Source organism: Gallinula chloropus, assembly GCF_964237585.1.
Source record: "Gallinula chloropus genome assembly, chromosome: 14".
NCBI classification, from domain to species: Eukaryota; Metazoa; Chordata; class Aves; order Gruiformes; family Rallidae; genus Gallinula; species Gallinula chloropus.
Genome location: NC_140099.1, coordinates 16236301 through 16260267, shown reverse-complemented (window position 1 = coordinate 16260267; position 23967 = coordinate 16236301). Strand labels below are relative to the sequence as shown.

The following is a 23967-nucleotide window of genomic DNA, read 5'->3' as shown; positions in this document are numbered from 1 at the left end:
CTCCTTATCCACAGGTGCTCATTTTCTTAAAGTAACTCAGTGACCTGCATTTTGTTTCCTTCTCAGTCCCACCAACACACACATTGTACAATTAAGGTAGTGTGATTCATCTTTAGATTTACATGGTGAGTGGTTTCTGCAAGAGACATTCAGTGTAACACTACAGCTTTAGCTTCTGTAACTTGCTGAGACACTTGATGTAATTTCTTATTCCTGAGAAAACCCTCTGGCAGTTTGCAGTTACTATTAGCAGCCTCCAAGTTTGTATTTGGGATAAGAAAGTTCTGAGTTTTCACACATGCCCACCCTCTACACCCTTCTCAGTCTTCCCACACAAACCATATGACCAATCATACAAAATTTTCACTTAGGATGATTAAGGTTGCACTGGAATAAAATTCCAAAGTACAGCTGTGTTTAAAACCAGAAAGGGCTAACAGTTTTATATGCGTCCTCTCCTCCTTCTTTGTGTTCTTTAATCTTGCAATTTACTGAAAATTGCTTTTAAATCAGGATTTTTACAGTGTATTATCTTATCCCAGATGCTGTGACTCCTATAAATGTGCATCCCAATTGACTAGCTCCTTTATTGTCATACTGCATTTATACTCTTTCATTATCCAGGAAGGTGTCTAAGTTAATATTTGTGGAGAACCTTCTACTGAATGTAAAAGGAATATGCAGTCATCATCTGTGGATATTTCTAATGGCAGCAAGAAAAATAAAATCAACTTTGAAATCAGAATTTATAGTGGCTTCCACCAAACCTGTTTGTTTCCATTCTGAATGGTTTACTGCATAAGTGATGAATGATGTGCTTTCTTCAAGTTGTTGCTTGTAAATGTTGAAAATGTTCAATATTCAAGTCAAACATCACTTTTAGTACCTGCTGATGGCAATATAATGTAGAGTGAAGCTACATTTTCTTGTTGACCTTGCCAATGCTGACTACCTCCCATGAATCTATCTGGTCTAGTGGTGTCTTTTTTAGTATTGACTCTTCCATTTCCTTGACAGGACTTGATATTATAGGGAAGTGACTTGCAACAGCACTGAGTTGTTTTCTTTCATGAGTTGTGTGTTAGGTAACTATCTGAGCCAGTTAATGGACCCTTTCCTTTTTTATAAAAGTAATAAAGATTTTCATTAATGAAGATATCTCTTTACAGCATATGAATTACTGCTTTTAGTTGTCCTGCTAATTTTGCTAACATATTTTATATTAATTTTTTTTCAAATAAATTGGAAAATCTGGTCAACTATTGTTTCTGTCCAGTTGAAAAGGCTGTCTTGTAAAAAGCACTGTTACTTCAATGGTGTTAGATATATGACTTTATTATAGCTACTTCATGAAACAATTATTTAAATTAACAAAGTGTGTTCTTTTCCAGTTTGGTGTGATGTTGGTTATCTTTAAAAATGCTTTGCTTGCATTGGAATCTCTTTTCTTTCTGTTTTAATTTACTTTTTCTTCTCACTAGACTACTGTTTACAAAAGTCAAATTGGAGTCCCTGTGCAGAGGCCCAGATGAAGCACTCCTTACCTGTAAACACATGCTCCAGATTTGGAAATCCTGCTACAATCTCACTAACCCAAGGTGAGACATTGTAGAATTGTACGCTGCTCAATACCTTGCTCATACCATGTCAGGGCAATTATTAGGCCAGCAGTCTTGCTTGTTCTTGGTCTGGTATTTCATATAAAAACCCTAATCCTCTGGGAATCTGGAGACTGGAGTGCAAAGATACCTGTTGATGGACATGCAGACACTACCCAGACCTCTGTGAAGGAAGGTACTTCAAAGCTTATAAACTCTGCAGTGAGAGGAGGTTACAGCTGGATAACAGCCATTCTCCTTGATGGCACTCACTGTACTGGTATTGTCTTGGGTTTTCCCTCAGTTATCCAGCCTTTGTATTGGCTAGTGGAGAGTTTGCTCCAGTGGAAATTTAGTTCAAGGACTTTACTAAATAAAATGAAGGAGGACTAGACGTTAAGTAAGACTATAGAAACATCAAAGGTCAGCATGTTGCATTTTTTCTAAAGGGGGAATCTTGCTTGGAACCTATTTAGGTTCTACAAAGGTATTATCAAGTATTTGGGTAACTTATAGTCCTGTTGTTTGCATAATGCATCTGTGAAGGTCCTTTGCCAAACTTATTTAGATAAGCTGTGAAATAAATAGGAATGCCAATTTCAGAAGTGTATGCTGGTACTGGTCAATATGTTTATCAAGTACCTGGAGATCAAGACAAGCAGATTTCCTGCTATCTGGTTGTTTGAAGGGTTGACAGTTCTGGAGAAGAGATGCTACAGCAGAAGAGCTTTGTACCAGGTATCATCAGATACCTGTACAGCAGTATGATGAACATGATCTGCTCACTTTTTGCTCTTACTTTGATCTCTGTTACATAAACACTTGTATCTCTTTAAGACAATGAGAGAGGTGGCCCAGTGGTCAGAGTGAGAAGTGCTTCTTTCCTTAGCGAGCTCCTGAGCAGTTCAGAGCCAGAAGGTTTGAAGGATTTGTCAAGACAAACCTGGGAAGGGACTTGAGTCAGGCACAGGGCAATGCTGTGGGAACGGAGCAGGACCGTGGGGCTATAGAGAGCAAGTAGCTCAGCAACCAGAAAGGTTTGAGCTTAATTATTTTCAACCTGAAGTCACTGAACTAAGAGCAGGGAGTTGGGAGAGAATTTATCTCCCAACTCAGTGGGCAGTGGTTTATTTTGGTTCACTGGTTGTGTGTGTGAGGAGGAGTTTTCAGAGTTTATTGTCAGAATGCTGTGCAGAACAGGTACAATTTCTGTGGAACCTTAATTTTGCTGAAGCTTTGAATGTCCCAAATTTTAACCTTCTGTCTATACTGTTACATCCTCTGCACAGATCAGGGCTCTAATCAAGGCTTGTCATTGCTTCTGTTGTTGTGCTAAGAGCTGCTGTGCCATGTTACATGCACCTTAAGTAATGCTTCCTTCAGACATCAGTGGCTGCAAAAACTTACTCTTGGTTGTGTCAGCTTCAAACAGCAGCATTTGCTAACTCATATGTCACTGTTCCCCTCCAAGGACATCTATGTGGAAAAGTTAATGAGGACTGCTTTTTTATCTTGACATTTAAAGCTTTGTTTGAAGTTCTGGTCTATGATAACAAACTAAAGTCAAATTAAGAATGGAATGGACAGGAGCCATGGATCAGTATCATGGTGGAAGGAGACAGGTTTCATAAATGACACAGTCAGAGTTCTATCAAACAGTAAATACAGATAGGAAACTGTAACTGTTCTTTGCATGGGCCACATGAAATGCAAGAACTAAATACCTTCCTGTTGTCTCGCTGCGATACGGCTCTGTCTGACTGGGACAGTCATCACTCAGACCTGAAACGGAGCTGGAAAGTTCTGTTCACTCAGCTGTACTCCAGATGTAGTAAAGAAGGATTGTTGTGAGAAGTTAAGTTTTCCAACTTTTGTAATTTTAACACACACTTAATTTTGTTGAAAAACACTCTTTGAAACTTATGTTTCTTACTGGAACTAATTGAAGCTTTTAAAATTTAAGCCAATAGTAATAATTTCAAATTTTAATAATTTGAAACCTTTTTAGACTGTTATTTTTCAATTCAAATATCCTTTATACTTTGTCTTTTTCAATTCTGATTTATAATGAGAACTAGTTTTAATATATCATTTTCCCAGTGAGGTAAGAACTTAATTTTTTGATAAGCTCTCGTTGATGTTCAATATTTCTTCTTGCAATTAATCAGATTTTGTGGAGTAAACTTGGGTTCAGGCTCCTCAATAATCTTTTAATACTGAAAATAAATTATGTATACCTAGATATACCACACAAAGTAAGGGCTGAATGCAACACTGGGCTGTACCTTCGTTAGGTTGATTTAGAACAATTTTCATTTGTCTTTAATTGGCATACAAACCATTTCCTCATGAGATAGTTAATATGAATTTGCTTTGTGGTGCAAGGGTTGGAAGGTTTATATGTTTGTCTCCAGCCTGCTGCTTGAAGTTCATAAGAAAATAGTTCAGTTTTTTCCAATTCTCAGTTTGCATTAGGAAAAGGGAACAAACCACAATGCCGGTGCTGCGCTTAGCAGATATTTATGCCAAGCCTGGCTCTCCTTGTCAGCAACGTTTGGCATGTCATTACTTGTGGATTGAGGAAGTAATTAATACAGCAGTTACCAGAAAACACGTAACAACTGTGGCCCATAGAGTGTCCTACAGGTTCCCTTCTGTTTCCTGGGGATTTCTGTAATGACATTATTTTGTAAGGAAATCAGTCTTGCAATAATGGTATAAAACCCCACTTTGCACTGCTCTAACATTTTAGTAACAAAGGAAGTTGTATCACTTTGAAGAGTTGCTGAAAGGTTTCTTGCCCTTCTCTCAGCTCAAATGCAGAAGGAGGGGATTTTAAAATTAGGCAAATGGAAACATGTACTAAATTCCTGTCTTGTGGTTTAAATTGAAGTCTCTGAGGCTTTGCCTTAAGCTAGGTATTTTGTGGAGATTTTTCTCTTCTGTGAGAATCAGACAAATGCTTGCAGTCTGATAATTTGGGCAAACAGAACAATTGCTTTAAAGCTTAATTATTCTTACTTTTGTGGGGTGCTTTTTCTTTAAACAAAGTTTTTTAAAAAATATTGAGAGTTAAAAAAATATTGAGACTTAAAATCCTAAAACTGAGTTTCCTGTATTAAAGAAGGGATGCCCATATGTGCTTCCTTGCGCTTTTCTGTCAACTTGTGTCAATATTCAAGCACTTAGTTGTTTGGTTCCTGTTCTTCTGCTGAATCTTTAATTGCTCCTAGAACTACTATTAGTTTTCCAGCAAGTATATCAAGAAGCCTGAGGGACAAATGCTGAGTTGGAAATTGTCCACAGGAACAATCAGTGAAAGCCACTGCTGCAGCTTAGGCTCCTGAGGTTTGGAAGTGTTCAAAATGTTCTACTGTGCTATTAGGATCAAATTGAACATTAGGCAGTTAGAGTGTGTGTGTGTGTGTGTGTGTGTGTGTGTTTGTTTAAAAAAAAAACAACCCAGAACCCCCCAAAACTGTAGAGATAAAAGTGATGCCTGCTTCTGTGAAATGTAGTTATGGCATCTTTGTGACATCTTTACCTAAAATTAGATGGGATGAGTTTTGTGTCTCTCTTCAGTCTGGGAAAAGTGGGTTTTGAAACTTAGATCTGCTATCTTGGCTTCCTGTGAGAGCTATGCCTCGTCTTCTATAAAAGTTCAAGGTACAATAAATCTTTTCTGTAATTTTGAAAACAGAATTGCTGAAGTAAATATGGGTTTAGTTTTTCTCAGCTTAATTCTGTTTTAATGCAGCTGGCTTCATGTGCTGTGATGGGTTAGCAGAGCCTGGTACTAAATATGTTCATAGCAAGAACTTTTATAGCAAGAACCTTTGTGGGAGGAGGGCAGCATGCAAGTTGTATCTCAGTGTATAATTTTATTTTTTAATAGCTTACAATTTCTATACTTCATTGCAGTGATTCTGGACGTGGGAGCAGCCTCTTAGACAGAGCTATTGCTGACAGACGACAGCTCAATACAATTACATTACCAGATTTCAGTGATCCTGAAACAGGTAAGAACTGGATTTGAACAGCAAAGTAGCTAAGATGGTCCAGCCATAGATTTTGCATTGGGGTTTAGATTTTATTTTCCAAGTAATATTTTCATTGTTGTCGTGTAAGTGAAAATAGACATTGTGCAATATAAGAATATATTTTTTAAGTTATTAAGTACTTGCTGACCAAGTTCTTTGTAAATTATGGCATCTGTAATACAGGTCTTGCTGAACGTAGTGGTACTTTCTTAAGCAAGGGCTAAAAATTAGTATGCTGAACTAGCCTATTTGCCAAAGTCCTCTGCTTTTCTGTCCATTCGGTATAGGCAGTTCTTTTCTTTCTACAAGGTAAATCAGAAAAAAAATCATGAAACTTTTAATATGTATAAAAAGACATATATATATACATATATATATATACAAAAGCATGATTACATGGGTGGGTTAGCTAACTGTAGACATAGCTTTGACATTATAAGCAAAATCATAGATACTGTGATATTTTTATATACATATCAAAAATTGTTATGCACAGCTGCACTACATAAAAGCTGTGGTTGTTACATGTCAGTAAATATTTGGAATAGGTAATTTGCCTGTTTTAATGTATGAAGTTATCACAATGCAAATTGACATGCCTTAAAAATCATATAACCAAAAAGCAGATGAGCTGTGCACCCCTGAAAATCACAGAGCAAATAACCGTGTTGATGGTAGTTCCAAAAATCTTTTATAGTATGCCACTTGCATTCTAAACATTGAGAGTTTTCTGTTTCCTGGGTTTTATCTCAAAACTGTTTTCTTTTCCTGGCACGTTTCAGATGTGAATTTCTGCTTAATCACTCCTTGACACAAACAGATTATGGGAAAGTTTGCTGGCCACTGTATTAGAAAACACTGACCCATGAATAAGATACATAGAAATGTCAAATATATGTCTTTGTTTAATATCAGAATTGTGCAGTAGAGAAAAATCCAGTTTAGCTACTGCTGAATATTAAAGTTGGATTGCATGTTCATTTGATTTTGAAATCATGTAAGTAAATAGAAAGTGTTCTGTGCTTGCTATAGTGGCAAAATAGTTTTGATTACAAAGATCAGGTCAGCTGATTTCAAAGAATTGCAATATGATATTGTTTGAAGTATACCATAATTTAGCTTGCTGCCTAATGTGGAATTTTCTGCCTGATTGTATTTGTACAATGAAAATGTGTAAGATAACATTATATCATTCTATAGTGATCATTCTGTATTCTAGTCTAGCTCATTGTTTCATTTTAAGGACATAGTTAGATTTTAAATGCTTCAGATACGTAGCTAGAGAAAATTTATTGTATGCCTTCAAAATAGTGGTTGGGGGAGTTTTTGTGGGGTTAGTTGGGGGGGGTTATTTGTTTTCTCCCATGGGGAGACAAAACTGTTGATCTGCACCTTTGGAGTGTCCTATTTTATATCTGCAGTACTTGAGCGCATCGATGCTTTTTCAAGACTGCGTATTGCTCAACGTTTTCAAGTAAAGATGAGCCCTAATCCAAACCAGAGATCTTTTCAAGACACTTGCCCAGATTCAAATCCTGCAGCCAATATCTTGATTGGAAAACACAATCTATACATACATTCTTATTTTTCTAGAAGTTCCAATATGTTTTGGGTTTTTTTTCGCTGAGTCTCAGATGTGTTGTTGGAGTTTCTCTCTACTGTCAAGGAGAACAAGATGGGAAATTAAAAATATGGGGTCTCTTTTTAATTATTTTTGTTATAAAAGGTAATTGTGGAGGATAGGTTGGGAGACATTAAAAGTTTATGGCTCTTTAAAACTAAGAGTAGTCAAGCTTGTCATAGTGTTTGAGTGAGAAACCGACTGTCAGAAAAACTTTATTCACAAGAAGTAGAGAATAGAAACAATAGATGGTCAACATGTTAAATCTTTCAACATGTTAAATCTTTATAGGCAGAAAGAGCTTATACACTGAAAGTGCAAGTTCTTTGGATCCCCAGTGTTTAGAAATGCAAAAGGAATTTGGCATTTAAATAAACAAACAGATGTTAAAGTAGAGGTATTCAGGAAAGGCATTGTCCTCTCAGGGAAGAAAAGTTTTCTCTCCTCCTTTTTATATAGTGTAATGTTACCGTGTGTGTATGCACATCGCATCTGGAAATTTTCTTCTTCCTAACTTTGCTTCCCACCTAAGATGATGATTCCCTTTGACTCTCAAGTCTGAGTTCAGCCAATCTCAGTACCAAGAAATGAGAGCTAAAATTCAAATCTGATGTTTTATGTACTTGCAATTTAAAAGTTAAAATCCTTTGAAAAAAATACATCCAGCTGTAATACATTCTTTTTCTTAGATGTATCAGTTAAGCAGAAGTTGAAATTTGGAGGGAAGAGGTCTTTAAAAAACAGTTCTATATTGAACTCTTACTAACCCCATAAGAAGTTATTAAATGATTCAAGTTTAAATTTGTGTAACTTTTGAATGCTAAAATAGTGTATTCTGGATTTCTTATCAGGCTAGACTTTTAATTCTAATGCTGTAACTGTGGCAAATCTACTTCAAGTTTAAAGTTTGCCCTCTATTTCAGCTGTTTTGCCATGAGTGGCATGTGTCCGTATTTGTATATATTGGTGAAGGAAATAAATATGGAGGGGGAAAAAAAGTTTTGATGGCTCGATCACTGAAGTAAAATCTCCCAGGGAGGCAGGCACATTTCCTATCCAAAGATAGATATGTATATGCAAATCACTTGAGACTCAGTTGGCTGTTCTGATTAAGGTAAGTTGCACTCAATCTTTTATAAAACAGATTATTCAATTTCTTGTCTATTGGTTGCAGTCCACTGAGTTTATGTTGAGAAGAAACAATAGTAGTTGGTCTTTATTTTCTCCTCAAAATATTTTAAAAATTTATGGATTAGAGCATAGGACAGAAATATTTAATTTTTATTTTTGAATCTAGCATAGTATGGAACAAGAGTACGTATGAGTACAGGGTTTTGGTTTTTTTTACACTGCTTTCAGAAGAAGTGATGTTTGTTTTATGTAGAAGCCATTTTCATCTTACTGAACAGTGAAATAAATGCTTTGCATTTTTGGCATCCATGACTCCATTAAACCCTGTTCTTGGATCTTTTTCATTTCTCCCCCTCCACCCCCCACACACCCTTATCATTCTCTTTGTTTCGCTTTTTAGCCTCTGATACTTCCTCATCTTCTCTCTCAAGAACAGAGTCTCCTCTCCAACTGTTTGTATCTTCTCCTCATCCTCATCCTAAACCAGATACCTTTGTCTGGCCCCATGCAGCCTCTACATACTGTGACCAAGTTCCTGAGCCCTGTACTCCTCCTCACTGTAAATTGGTTTTCTATTCCTGATGGGCATGTTAATTTGTGCTATTTTTCTGATAATCTTCATAACTGACAAACTGTGTTTAAACAGTGTCAGTGAAATTGGCCTTTCAGATGCACTTAGCTAAATACTGAATGGGTTTTAAGAGTTTCCTCAGAGTGGACTGGTTTATTGATCCCAAAAGAGAAAAAGTTTCAGACCTTTTTAATACTCTGTTCTCATGACTGTTACAGAAAATGATAGGTGTTTGGTAAAAGAGGTTATTGGCCAAGACTGCTTTGTAGCATTTGCTGCTGTAAATTATTTCCATTGCTGGCATATTTTACCTAACAAGACTCTCCACAGATTTTCCTTCTTCTCTGTAGAGTTTTTAATGACTTCACTGCAGAAAGCCTTAGCTGATTGCATCCAAAACCCTCTCTGAAAATTCACGTGAAGGAAGAAATTGCCTAAATATCGTTGTGTATTTTCATGTTGCAGGTAGGGCATATTGGATGATTCAGAGGTATTAGAGTAATGCAAATCAGCATTATGCTGTTTCAACTCAGGAGTCGTTCTGTTCATTGAAATGATGCCAATTTAAACATGATGTAAGATCAATCCCCATGTTTGAATACAAACTGTACAGTAATGCTGCCAGCATAGTTCAGGTGACAGGGTAAAATCAACATAGTTTTCCAGCCTTTTTTTTAACTCCTTTTCATTTCTGTGAAATGGTCCTTTGCTCACAGCTCAATGTGTAGCGTGGTTTTTCTCACTGAATTTACTGCGATCCAGTCTTAAGAAATTAGCAAAATTTACTTGTTAAAATAGCTGACAGGACTGGTGTTTTGACAACACTAGCTCATATGTAAGCCTGTAGCAGTAAATTAAAGAAACCTTTTCCTTTAGATTCCAGGAAATCTGTCCTATGGAAGTTTAACTAGTTGAAGTACGACTTCCTTCTTAAAGTGTTTGAATAGCCATTTGATTACTATTACAGGTTGGGGTGTTGCTGAGTTAAACTTGCTCAGGCCTACTCTATAAACAGTGGATCACAGATAGCATTAAATTACTTGCTCTTTGCAGAGCTACAAGTTAATAAGAACCCACTCAAGAATGAAGGCAAACAGAAAGAAGACAGAAGTCCGAACACAGATTCCATTATTTAAAGCCAAATTTTCTATTTCCAGGCTACTTCCTCAGGGAAAAGAGCTTCCACCATATGCGTGAGAAGTAGTGAAACCATGAAAAAAAAAAAAAATCCACCAGATATTGAAGTCCTTTGTATAGTGTAAATAATTAAAGCAAGCTAAAGCACTCTATCTTTGAGTAAGTAGAAGTTTGCCTAGATGCTTATAGCATGTTGGTATAGTTATCAGGGCTGAAAATCTCATGTTCCATACCATAGTCCAATTTTTTTTCCAGTCAAAGAGAACAAAAGGCGCTTTGTATTACTGACTTGACTTCCAGTTTCTGTGAATAGCAATCTGATTCTAGAGATGTAGCAAGGGCTCTATGAAAATATTTTTTGTAAACAGCAATCTTCTTAGTTAACTTTTTTTAATCTTTTGAAACCCTGTAAAACTGATTTACAGTTTGAAGATTATCAGAAATCCTCTGGCTTTCTTGGAGTTCTTGGTTTATTATATATACTTTTCTTTTCCTTCTTCTTACTTTGGATTTTAATTTGTGGTTTGATCTGTTCAAAGGCAATCCATCAGATGCTTACTTTCATGGGGTTTACTCCCTTTTTTCAGTTTGTAAGTAGCATTCACTGTGCAGTTCTGTTACTTTCTTAAGGACTCAATTCACCTTTGCCTTTACCACAAAACGTACGTGTTGTCCATCAGTAGTGGAAGTTTGATAGTGTGTAAAGCGAGGCTGACGCTCTTTGCCCATTCAGTCACCCCAAGGGCTGTAATCTTACGAGATCTGAATGCACTCAACTAACACTTGCATTTAATAATTAAAGAGGCAGTATTCATTTCTAGAGGACTGCGAATAACGATATATTAGGAAGGTCTTGTATAACATAATGGCCAGCTGCCAGCACTTTGTATTGGAGAAGATTTTACGCCGCTGTTGTTCCTGAGGAGCATGTTGGTCCAGAATGCAGCATTGCAACTGTGGTCATGAGTCGTAATAAAATACTACTTTCTCTTACAGTACAAATTTTGCTTGTAGATTAAATCTCTTAAAGAGTACACTTTAAAATAATTAAATGATGAAAACAAGCTAAATAAGAGAGATTGATGAATAATTAATAAAAAATAACTGCTTCTTTAACTAGGATGTAAAAGAACGATAGCCATCTCTAGCAGGTTACATTATAAAGTTGTGTGTATAGCCTTGAATAGTAAATTATGGGCTTTTTTATTATTATTTATGTTACTTTTTCATAGATTTACATGAGGTAGTGCAGGAGACCAGTTTGGTGAAGGAGAAAAAAGTAAGATGACATGTATTTGACTGACGAAACACAGAAAATCTTTTTCCAAGAGCTGAGAGGATGCTCTGTAAATAATGCTGTCCATACCTGACCACTAATACCTTGTTGTGTAGTTTTGTACCAAAAGATAAGCTAGTTTTCTGATTTGTGATTGTTGAAGGGGTCTCAGACACTTCATGAATTTTATGGGAAGAATTTTTAATTTTGGCTAAACTTGCCAATCTGTCTATCAGTGGTCCTGCAGAAGGTACTGCCTCTTTGCATCACGCGATTGCTTTTTCTTAGCACCAAGTTCTCTGTATGTCACCACTAACGTTCTCACCGCCAGCCTTGTGAGCATGGAAAGATGAAAGTCACGGGGTTTTGCCCCTTTTCTCCTGCATGAGCATTGCTGTTAAAGCATTTTTTCCATATGTAAATCTTGAAATATTGAAAATGTGATGAATGTAAAACTATTTAGTAGTGTGATTTTTATAGTATGAAAAGAATCCTGTTACAGTGGTTTTGTCAGATGAAATGAACATGTTTCACAAAGGATGTCAGTCCACTTTCAGAAAGCTTTTTAACACAGCAAAGTGATACTGTTTTCCTCTGAGCCTGTAAACAATCTAAGTGGCAATAGAGCCCAAGTCTTAGTTCATGTCTGTTAGGCTGCATTGTTAAGAATTTATTAGGAAATGACCAAGGACAGAACTGCAGAAGTTCTAACATGCTTATTTACATATGGTGACTTATAAACGATATTTAAAAGATGGGTTTCATGAAGACTCTCCTGTAATATTTATCTTAGGAATAGCCCCAAGTGAATAAATTGAACACTTTGTTGTTCACAAAAGTTGAGTTGTATGTTGCAACTTGGAAAAGAAAGGTTTCTGTGAGATGACTTCATTTCTTCGTTAAATTGTGTTTGTACAAGGGTGCTGGTAGGTTTTCTATTTGAGATTGAACTGAAACATTTGTCATAGGTTGTTGCAGATACTATGTTAGTATGGTGAGCAGGAACTAAATTCTGGACAAATGTCCTGGTAGGAAACTTGAGTGGGAGGTTATACCTTTCTGGTTTAGGAAAATTATATTACACTGAAGAACTTCTGTCACACTTTGCAATGTGCAGTGTGATTGTGATTCCAGATGTTAGTAAGTAATTAAAGTAGTGAATTCTAATCCCTGTTTCACAGTTGGCCCTTTTAGTATGAACAAGCTTCAGAACAAAAGTAAACAAATGAAAATGAGTAGCCAGGGTCCACTTTTGTTAGATATATTACTTTTCCAGACCTCATTCTTTTATATTTCAAGATAAACACTCTTTGCTGCTTACAATAGTTTGCGGGGATTTTTTAACCTTTGATTCTTAAGAGTCAAGCTGTTAACAGCAGGGTTAGGAGCTGTCCAGGAAGAGCGAGGGTATTTGTGGGAGTGAAAGATGCAGGAAAACTTCAAACTAAAAATTACTCCTATCTATCTGAGCGTGTGAAGGAAGGTGTAGCTAAGTGATTTGTAACACTAACAGGGAGGATATGTTTGTGTTTCCATGAGGGTAGTGAATAGAGAGCGAAGAAAGAAGACCAGTATGCCTGGGAAGAGAGAGCAGAGCTTATGACAAAACTGACAGGGAGCCACCAGAAACTGTCTGCACAGGGTTTGTGAGGCTTCCAGCAGACTTTAAGATCTACTCTTTACCCTCAGTGTCTCACAAACTACTGGCTATCTTTGCTGGTTGTAGTGGAAATGGTGTTTTACAATTGTAATCTCTATGAAGATCTGAATGTGGGGACGCCTGGGTTAGAACAAATAAGAGAATAGCTGAATAAAATTTAGAGAAAGGTTAGGAAAAAAGTGCACAAGAGACCTCTTTAGATGATTTGTAGTTGTCTGCAAAGTACCATCTTCCTAATTGTGTTTTAACAAAGAGAAGCAGAAATGAGTCAGATGACAGCTAATTGCGGCAATAGGGAAGGAGCATTTAGGGGTTTATGGGTTAGAGCTGTCAGCATGAAAGCAATGTACCTGAAAGATGCCTGACTCGGGCAGTGTAAAGAGACTACTCTTGTGTTTTTAAAAAGCCAAAACCAAAGCTAGTAAAGATGTAAAAGCGTGATAAAGGATACAGTGGCTGTGCTGATTAGATATGCAAGGCTGTACGGGAGGTCATCCCTTCGTTTGGAAACTGTATAGCCCTGTGCTTAATATCTCTCTTAATAGCCACTGCAAGGAGGGCTTTTAAAGAAACAAAACCAAACAAAAGCGCCCAGTTATTGGTGCTTCTGTGCTGTTTCCCAACATAGTTAAGCTCTCTATATGTTAAATGATTAAATAATAAAGGATTTTAAAAGGCTGGGTTTTCCAAACAGCCCTGTGCAGATTACACCAAGTTTCTCTGTATTCTGATTAACACTGATCTTCAACCTTAAACCCCAACAATTCACTCAGTTGGGATGATATATAAAGGCAGCTTAAATTTAGTTGATAATATTGAATACTATATTGTCTGAGTTTCTGAAAACAGTTACTTGGCCCATGTTGAACTTTTAGATTGTTAATATTCATTATTAATATAGAATACATTTCACTATCAGCTGTGTTAACTTAGTGAAAGGTTACTTTCTAGTAGTTTGATTGAAGTGAGGACACTTGAAGACTGTTATTTTGTATGTGTGTTTTCTTCAGAGAACTAGTTGCTGTAATATATTAAGGGATACTTTTTCCTACACAGGAAATGTAAGCCATGTTAAGTATAATACTTTGAAAAAGATTTTTTCTTTTCCTAAAGTGTTTTGTGGGTTTTTTTTGTTTCCACTCCGAGGATCCAGGATAGGAGTTAATTGCCATAGGGAGCACACAGTATCCACACTGTTTAACTTCCATATAGATGGCACTGCAACTTATAACAATTTTATCACAGTATTATATATATATATATATAGAGAGAGAGAGAGAGAGAGAGAGGAATTGATATACAAAATATTTTAATAATATATTACCATATGTGCTTTGTGGTTAAGTACTAGAGGCTTAAAATCAGCACACTTTCAATATGAAATTACTTCTGGCCTGGCAAGCAGCCAGAGTCCTTGTTTTAAGTAAAAGAACATATAGGCGCTTTCTTATTTTAAACTGGATACTTGCTTTTCAGGAGGATGGGACTAGATGATAGCATTTGTGTCAGTGAATTGCACCTTTTCTTTACAAATTTTTCTGGAGAGGTGATGAGGCTCCCTAGAAGTCCTAACAAGTGACAGGCTACATTTTCAGAAATGGATGTCAGCCAAAAAAAGGATTACTGGTGACTAGTGCTTATTTATGGTATCTTTGCTGGTATTTTTCTTGGAATACACTCCACATGCTTCTTGCTCAGACTTCCCCTTCGTATTTCTTCTGAAATTAAGCCCTAAATATAAGACACACAGAATGTTTAACTCTGTGTTGTTTCGTCAGCCAGTAAAGGAAAGCAAATTCCACAGCCAGATACTCTTCATATATCAAGGGCAATTCTGTGTTAATAATGACATACGAAATCCTAACTATGTCCTATGCTGCTTTTCCCTTGTTTAGGATAAGGGAAATATGATGCACACTTTCAGACAAAATTCCTTTTCTCACTGATCTGTGTACTAGGGATTTCTTCTGATTTTCTAGTCTGCTGATTTATAGCATTTAAGAATGTATGTTTAATGTGAGAAATCCCTTGTTAGAATTTTTAGAAAAACTGTGATGCTGAGAATGGAGGTTTTGTTTATTTCTTAACTGCTAGTGGTGAGGATGAGTTTGTGGGGTACAGTTCAACCTGTACAGAATTCAGAACTTTCTTTTGACATACCTGCTCTTGTTGACCATTACAGATCTGCTGATGGCCTTAGTCTGATCCAAAATGGAATATTTCACTTCCATTATTTATTAGTCTGGCCTAGTCAGACTGAGATTTTGTAATTTCTAATTATGAAACAACTAGAGATATGCTGAAGCTTAAACAACAAGAAGGATTGTAGCTTAAAATATTCACGGTCTTGATTTAAAAGAAACTAAAATCATTCCTAAATATGCTGTCAGTAATCGGCTATTCACAGTGCAGTCGCCATTAGATATTCTCTAGTCATAGCTTTTTCATGTCCAGTACTTTGAAAAGGGCAGTATTTGCCAATGAGATTCTAATCTCACTTGTAAATGTTTCATTTTTAAGAGAATCATCCTTTTCATATTATGCTTTGGGAACTTTCTTTATGCAAGGGACTTTGTTGCCACAAGGCATTTTAACTCATCCATCTTGAGTAGCTAAGGTTTACATTCAGCACAGTTTAATTGTGTATTTGTGATGGGGTTTGTTGTGATCATCTTGTATATCTTGGTTCTCTTTTTTGTACTGTTATTAGTCTTAAAATAATCCTCTAATTGCACTCTATGGAAAGACATAGCAATTACTAACATCAAAGTGCATGTAGCAGCCTGAAGATTACAGTGTACTATACCATCACAAACCTTTTTTTGGCTTGTAGGTTGCCAGAAAAGAGGTGTGGAGTTTAATAGAGAGTATTCATAGCAACAATCCAGAAATGTGTCAGGTGCAGTTACCAACCTTCAGTGTGTTTTTTATATAGTCTTTCAGACCAGCATAAAAGCTTTCATAACAAGGAAAATTAACCTGACATTTCAAAAAACTTCTCCCAAATGGTACATGTAAATTAAATCTAGAGGAGGGGTGAAACCTCTTATGAAAAGGGTTATGATTAAATGCCTTATGCAACGTGTTTGGCCTTCACTCTTTCTCTGATGATGATTTTTTTTTATTACTACTTCTACAGGTTCAGTCCATGCCACATCAATAGCAGCTTCCAGAGTAGAGCAAGCGCTGTCTGAGGTTGCTTCATCTCTGCAGAGCAGTGCCCCTAAACAAGGTCCCCTGCATCCTTGGATGACTCTGGCTCAAATATGGCTTCATGCAGGTACTGTTAAAGTTAAATTCTTTCTCACTTTCTCCCCTCCCTTTTCTTGCTAGCCTAAGAACTTGCAAAAAGCTGTATGTTTCATTCCAAATCTGCTATTGCTCATCAGATCAAACTTTCTTAAGGTATGTGTGCGTATGTGGCACTGAAGCAAGTCAAGAAATAAAAAACACATTGAGTTGCTTGTGAGCAAGATCATTTGTTTGAGATGAGGTGGTAGTTTTATAATCCAGCTGTTAGCTGTGGAGTCTTATCTTCTGTAGAACAAGGCCACACTTTCTCCCTTATCTAGGAAGAATTTAGTTTCTAAAGTACCTTGAATATCATAGTATTTAGAAATATAGATACTGTAATTCCAGTGGTTGGAAAAAAATGTTTGTAAGATTATTGAATAAAGTTCCTACAAACTAGAAAAGCTTTATCATTGAAAATAAGTAACTCAGCTTATGTGGGTAGTAGTACCATAGAGCAGCCTGTCCCTTACAAGTGTGATAATGAGCTCTCATACAGTTCTCTTCCTTCTAGTTTCATTAATATAAAATACCCAGGATTTTTTTCAAATTATGGAGTCATCTTGAGTGGCTTTAGTGTTGTTATGCTGCTTCAAGCCTTGAGCTAAATGCTGCATCATAAGTGGCTGTTGTATAAAATTTTAACCAGGAAATTATGATTTAGTGTATTTTTCTACAGTTAAAAATTTATACTGTGCAGTTGTTTTTATTGATAACTTGCATCAGGAAGGTGTAATTTAGCAATCAGTCAGCAATTGTTCTGCTTTGGTCTGCTCACAGACTTGAGCATTTTTCAGCGACATAATTATTTTTTTCATCATGTTTCCATTCAACAAAGCAGTGCTGTATTTCTTAGTCCTTTCATTTACCTATTCTGCATTAACAGTGTTCTGGTGTGAGAGTCACTACAGGTCAGGAACTCCCAGTTATTAATTAATGTTTTAGAGAAAGAAAAACCCAGAAGATTGGAAAGAAAGAGCAAGGGTAGTGATTAATTTGGGGATGGAACAGCTCCTCAGAAGCAGCAAGGCAAGGTCCTGCAGGGCACAATGTAGGCACCTGCCCTGCCTCATGACATCATTGATTTTAAGTATTTATAAACCATCACAAACAGCTGTCTACAGTAGCTCTTAGCATCTACAATGCTGATTATTTCTTAACCTTCTGTTGACAGCTTGTTCCACTGCTTATTTCCTGAGTTTTAATTTTGTTGGTCATGTCCTGTTGCTGCTTGTTTAGTCCATGCAATTGCCTGCTACTGTTTTACTGGTAAGGAAGAGGTCTGGATGCTCTTTGCTTTTTGTTCACAACTTAGTCATGTTTGCATTCATGTTGCCAGTATGCTTCATGGTCCAGTTTCAGGTCTTAAAAATACCTGTCTCAGCAGGCATGGTCTGTAGGCCACATTCTTGATTCCCAGTAGGAGGAAGCATGGGTAGGGGAGAGTTGAGTTGAAGAATAAACTGAAGTGTTAAAAGATCTTGGGGAAGACACAATAAAGTATGAACAGTGCTCTGACACTCTGTGTGTGGGGAGCAATGAAAGAAAAAAAACCCCAAGAAAACAGCAAACAAGAGATCAAAGAGAGCTTCTGGCTGCCTTTAGAGAAGGTACTGCAACCTGAAGTGTGCTTCCTCTCCACTTTGGAATGATCCTGTTCTTGGTAATTCAGGGTGTGATTTGTGCTGCGTTTCAGAGTGTTCAGTTATCCTGTTATTTAGTTATTTCTCCTGCTACAGTAAATGCCTTGAGCCTCCAGAAAGGCTCTTTACTGTAGCAACATTCAGAATAAAGCTTTCTCCCAGAAGCACAATACAAAGCAGATATTCTGGAAGATATCTTCATCAGGATGTATGGGCTACTTGCATAGAAAACAGCATAATATTGCTTAACACCTCACAGCATGTGTTCTTGAAATGAAAGTGAAGACTAACCATTGGGAAGTTAGTTCCTTTTTGAGCCTCACGTCACGTTTACCTGTGTGACTCCCTGTGTGGTTGTGCTATGCTTTTCTTCTTAGTGTGTGTGTAGGGAAAATCTTTAACCAGCTTGAAATCTTAAAATATGAAAATTGAGAATTATTCTCCCCATAGATTAGAGACATGGCAAAGTTACACAAAAAAGTTCTAATGCATGCAAAACATAGTGAAATGCATTTGCCCAAACTAATACATATGATGCTTATTTCTGGAGGTTCAGTATAAAGGGGGGAAATTTAGGGTTTTTTAAACTGAAAACAAAATGACTTCTGGAATTAGCACATTCTCCAGTAACTTACTATTAGAAACCAGACCTGTTCCTAAATGATTCATGGTTGTGATGGTCCTTTCAGAAATGCATCAAGACAGAACTCAATATTAGAATGTCAATATTAGATTAGCTTGATTAGAAAGTAGATGGATTTCTCAATAAAATGTTTGTGTAAGGTTTGGAAGGGTTTGAGCCACAAGGCATTCTTGGTGTTCTCTAGGTGGAGACATTGAGAAGAGCACATCAGCTTTGGCACCTGCTTTCTCTTCAAACTGCTTTTCCTCTCTGACATTTTCCTGCAAAGACTGCTGGCACTTGTCAGTTTTCCACAACTGATTTATTTGACTTTTCCACGTTGTTTTTAACATGTTTATTTCTATTTGAAGTCATGAGCCCAGAATGAACAATTCTTCAGTTTCAGAAGTTTCTTAAATGAACTTTCATGCTTAACACTCAGCCACAGATTCAACTTACTATTCATTCTTTCATAGTTTTTCAAAAAGCCCACTATGTATTCTGTTGGGGTAGCATAACTCCTGGTAAAGAAAAGGGGAAGTTATGCCTGTAAACCTGAAAGAATTATTTTGCTTAAACTTAATACTTTTAGGAAGGTCTGTTAATAACTCTTGAGTTTTGCTGCTGAAGTTAGTAAACAGGGCCACAAGGTTTAGTATCTCATAACATTAAGACTAATTCATAAGCAGTCTTGCAGCCATCGCTACGGTACTTTCCCCTGAAAGAATACAGAATTTCAGCTGCAGTCTGTTAGATTAGCCAATCTCTGCTTGTTTTTCAGTCTAGAATTATTGTGGAAGCAGATAATCACCTACTTAAGTAATTTTTCATTTCTGCATATTATTTGCTAATAATTACTGCTTTTACTTAGTGCCTTTTACAGTCTCTGTAAATGGTATTTTTGCAAATTGTCTTTTCACCGAGCAAAGTGGGAGTGTGTATTTAAAACTATGTTTCAAGTCTGATAAAACTAGGACAGCTCAAACAGTCTTTAAACTTGTACATAGTAGTATTTACCGTGTAGCCTTTAGAAAAGTACTGAAGAATGAAGTACCCAAAACTTTTCCAAAATATTAAAAAAAACCCCAAATAAAAAACCTTTAGGTGCAATTCACACTCTATTCTCTATGCCAGCACTCAGATTGTGTTTACAATATGCTCTTTGAATTCTATCAGCAGTTAGTAAAAGTAAAAACCTACAAAAATTTAATTTCTCCCAATTGTATACTTTTATTTCAAAATTTCATCCCTTCATTATCTTCCAGGTTTGCTGTTCTTCAGTTATTCAGTGCTGTCGCTGACTCGGGGAGCTTGTTTTTATTAAGGTTGGGGGGAAAAAAAGTGGTGCTGGATCTGTGATTTCATGTTAGTTCTTCATAATAATAGGACATTTTTCCACCAGAAAGCATTTCATTAGTTTATGAAAATATATCACATTAACCCATGCATCCCCATGGACATGCTATTTATGTTAGGTAAGAAGTGTTCTGTGAAGTCTTTAAGTCAACTTCTGTTGTTAGCTGTTAATCACCTATTGAATTAACCTTTTTTAATTCCTGTAGGCAATCTGACTTAGATATGTGTTTGTCAGGCTACTCAACTGCTTTCATCAAGAGCCATTAATGTTAAATGAAGTATAGTGGTGTGTTTGGGGGTTGTTTGTTTTTTCATTTGGGTGTTTTTTTTAAAGTTAAATATCCTTTGCTTCTGGAGGATATTGGCAATTTGGAAATTTGAACAAATTTTGTCAAATCAGAATGCTGATGAAGCATTTCACATCTGCTAACTTAAGTAGGAAACTTTTTATGTGAAATTACATTAAATTTCCTCGAAAATGCTCTGAAGTAGGAAACTTAGAACCAGGGTTGTCATTTAGTGATTGGTAGCTGGAGCAATTGCAACTGCTTCTTACCAGCTGACTGAAAAAATTCAGAAAGCCGCAAATTCGTTATGTTCTCTTACCTCCTATAAGGATCTCAGTGTGCTGTTTTGTTTTAGGTTTTGTGTTCTTAAATAGCACTGGAATACTACCATGCTCACATCTTCGAAATAAAACTGAAATGAAAAAATCCCAGACTTCAGTTAAAAATAATAAACAATAAAGGGTTTCCTGGTGTTTAAAACAACCATTTGGAGGCTCAAACTCCTATTGCCTTTAGAAAAGCAGCTTCCCTGAAAAGAGTCATTTGTTTGATTCATTTACATAATAATTTCTCATAAAGTGCAATATTTTTTGAGGAAAATAATCTTTGCCTGGAATGAAACTGTGTGCAAGTGCAGCACATGTGACAAGACCTAGTTGTGGTGTGATGAAGCAAGAGTCATTCTTTGGTCCTCCTATTCCTTCCACAGCTGAAGTCTACATAGGAATTGGGAAGCCTGCTGAGGCCACAGCGTGTACCCAGGAAGCGGCTAATCTCTTCCCAATGTCACACTATGTGCTCTACATGAGAGGTCAGGTGGCGGAACTTCGCGGAAATATCGATGAAGCCAAACGCTGGTATGAAGAGGCCTTATCTATTAGTCCTACCCATGTGAAAAGCATGCAGAGGCTGGTAAGTCTAGAGTCCATGGTCATAAGTACTTGTGTCTCAAGTTATGATGCTGTATTGTGACATGTTAACTTGATGTGAGGAACCCATAGGTTGTGAGTTGGAACTATATTCTTCTTAGCAAAATAGCTTTGAAAACAATTTACCTGATGTTCTAGTCTCTCTTCTGTGTGTGTATTGGGACATTTTGTGTTCACAAAAAGGGTTGATGAGGTACTTAGGGATGTGGTTTAGCACAGGATGGGAATGGTTGGACTTGATGATCTTCAAAGGTCTTTTCCAACCATGTGATTCTGTGATAAAAAGGGTCTGCAGCAGTAAGACTGTTTCAGTCCTAATAGAGACAGTAGTAACAGGCCACATTTGCATCTGCCTAATATTTGGCACCTTTGGGAAATACAGGTGGCTCATGGTAAGAGAAGAGTTGGATACTGTAGTCTTAGAAGAAAGGTCACTCATTCGGATACCTAATTCCAAACTAACAGTTGAATTCTTCATGTTGATTGATTACCTCCATGCTATGTGATTTTTTTTTTTTTTAATTTTGAAAGAGAATCAGTCTTGCCCTCAAAGGAATGTGTAGCTTTACATACCAACGTGCCTTCCCCATTCAAAACGCATGTTTGTCTATATATTCATGTGTACATCCATGTATATGTTTTGTTCTTGCTATATTAGGAAAATTGCTTCTTTTTTTTTTTTAATCCGTTTTTCTTCCAGATAGAGCAGAGAACAGCTGCAATCAGCTTTTTGTTCCGAAGCAGAAGCTGGTTTCTGCCTTGGTTCTTATGAATTATTCAGGGAAAGGTCTCATGCATCCCTTAGGGGAACATGTGAGACAAAAGATCAGATAGGAAGGCAGCACTGGGAAGTTTTTTGTTTCACCTTTTCAGCATTTCAAGATACTTGAGCCTACTGACAAATGCCAAGAGGTTCCTTTTTCGTGAAGAAGCAGGCATTTGACCTAAAGCAGTGCAGCTCAGTGAAAATAAAAGCTTATCTTTTTGCCCCTCCTCTCAATCTGCCTTTGAATAAACAGTCAGCAAACACATGATGCTCCTCAGAATAACCGACAAATTAGCTGCCTCGAGAGGCACGGGAGACAGTGCTTCCAATCCAGGTTCCCTCTTCACGAGCTTTTCAGTTTGAGGAAACAAACTATCATTTTGTTGGATTGGCCAGCCCTTTTTAAGAAGTCTTAGAATTTAAAATTTTGTTCTTTAAAAGCTTTCTCTATTACTCTAGACCTCTTTTGTGCTAAGATATTTGGAAGAGATACCAAGAGATTAATGCTGCTTAAATGCGCATACTAAAGATGTATGCTTCAAAAATGCTTGTCTCTGTAATTCCACTTGGGGAAAAAGTACAGAATTCTGTATCCTTGGTGTTTTGACTACTGCAGAAAGTATTTCGAGGAGGAAGTGTGCAGTGTTTACTCTTGCCTGTGTGTATAGATGAATATCTGTACATCTCAAGGCTTTGTTTTTGTGTATTTACCTTTTTATTACAAGAGATATTATCTCAGTGGCAGGGGAACTATAGCAACAGCACTGTGGGGGTACCAGACTCTATAACAACAGCTGAAACATTAGCTTGTAATATTTGTATTCACAATTCAAAGCTGACAATCCATTTATGAAGCAAAGTTCTGTGAAAAAATACTTTATTTTTTGTGATTAATTTGGTGTTTAAGATATATTTAATATGGCTTTATAGCCATGCTTAGAAAGCAATATAAAATGCCACTGTGTCAACATGAGAATTACCTTAGAGTTTAGATTTATTTAATAAGCTTCAGTGAATTTCCTTTCTGGGGCAAATACCAGGTATAGATCATAATAACCTTATGCATAAAATGTAACAAAAAAGTAGTAAGATTTGAAGATGGCACAAGTTCTAGGTGGTAACGTGTGTATCGAGTCCTGCCTCCCCAGATAAAATTCCTTGAAATTTTTGAACCTGAAATCAGTTTTGAAGGAGAGGGTTGGTTTTTTTTTTCTTTTAATTAAAATTTGAGAATGACTGCCATCTGACACTCAGTTCAATCTGAAGGTAAAATTTCCTGATTCTGGTGGTTTATGAAATCTGGATCTTTGATTTGAGACACTATGTGTAGTGGTCAGCAAAGAACAAAAGTTAGATAAAATGTCTGTTTGTGTTTGTATGAACAAGAATGGTGTATGGGGACTGGGCAAGATTTTTCCTTTTTAATCTATCCTTTTAATGAGGATATGCCACTCTGGTAAGAAGGATGAAAAAATAAACTTAGAAGCGTTACTGTTTTTCAGTACAACTTCTTGGCCGTAACTCTCTTTAAGTACCTATTCCTGAATACAGTCTACTGTTTCTACACAGAAAGAACCTTATTAATCTAAATTACTGGAGAAATGTGTAAGGAAAGACTAGAAAGTCTTGTGGCTTGAGAACTGATGTTCCATCACTTCCTTTTACATGTTACGGCAAGTTCTTTGCTGTGGAGTTTCTGCATAAAGACTCTTGTGCTTGTCTCAAGTGCAGACTCCATATTCTGTTAATGTGACCATGGAGACATGCTCTGTGCGTGCATCATCAGGGTGCAGCCACCTTTTATTGGCTGGTGTGATCTGTTACAGTATTGTATTTGTCTGAAATTACAATTTTCAAAGGAAGCAAGCTGTTATTAATATGCTGCTGCCTCTAAGGTTTTCATTCAAATGAAAAACAGGAGGACTTGGTGATGTCCTGTTGATGACATTTGGAGCTGTTAAGAATGATGGCAGAGATCTCTTCACCAACAGATGGATAATGATAAATGGAAGGGGCTGGAGGGAGAGGTTAGAGAAGTT

General features: G+C 36.7%; 1 protein-coding gene across 3 annotated transcripts in view; it reads left to right on the top strand.

Annotated features, from left to right (window-relative positions):
- TTC7B (tetratricopeptide repeat domain 7B) overlaps positions 1–23967 on the top strand; it is a gene marked incomplete at its 5' end in the record, with an annotated part of 141145 nt that overhangs the window by 89004 nt on the left and 28174 nt on the right. The window contains 6 exons of one of the 3 annotated variants that reach the window (XM_084270412.1): positions 1482–1598; positions 5520–5617; positions 8791–8949; positions 10650–10688; positions 16174–16314; positions 20943–21145. In XM_084270412.1, the coding sequence (XP_084126538.1) occupies positions 1482–1598; positions 5520–5617; positions 8791–8949; positions 10650–10688; positions 16174–16314; positions 20943–21145 (757 nt within the window). Of the gene's footprint in view, positions 1–1481; positions 1599–5519; positions 5618–8790; positions 8950–10637; positions 10689–16173; positions 16315–20942; positions 21146–23967 lie in introns of all 3 variants that reach the window. The other 2 variants (XM_084270414.1, XM_084270413.1) reach the window with 2 other exon arrangements.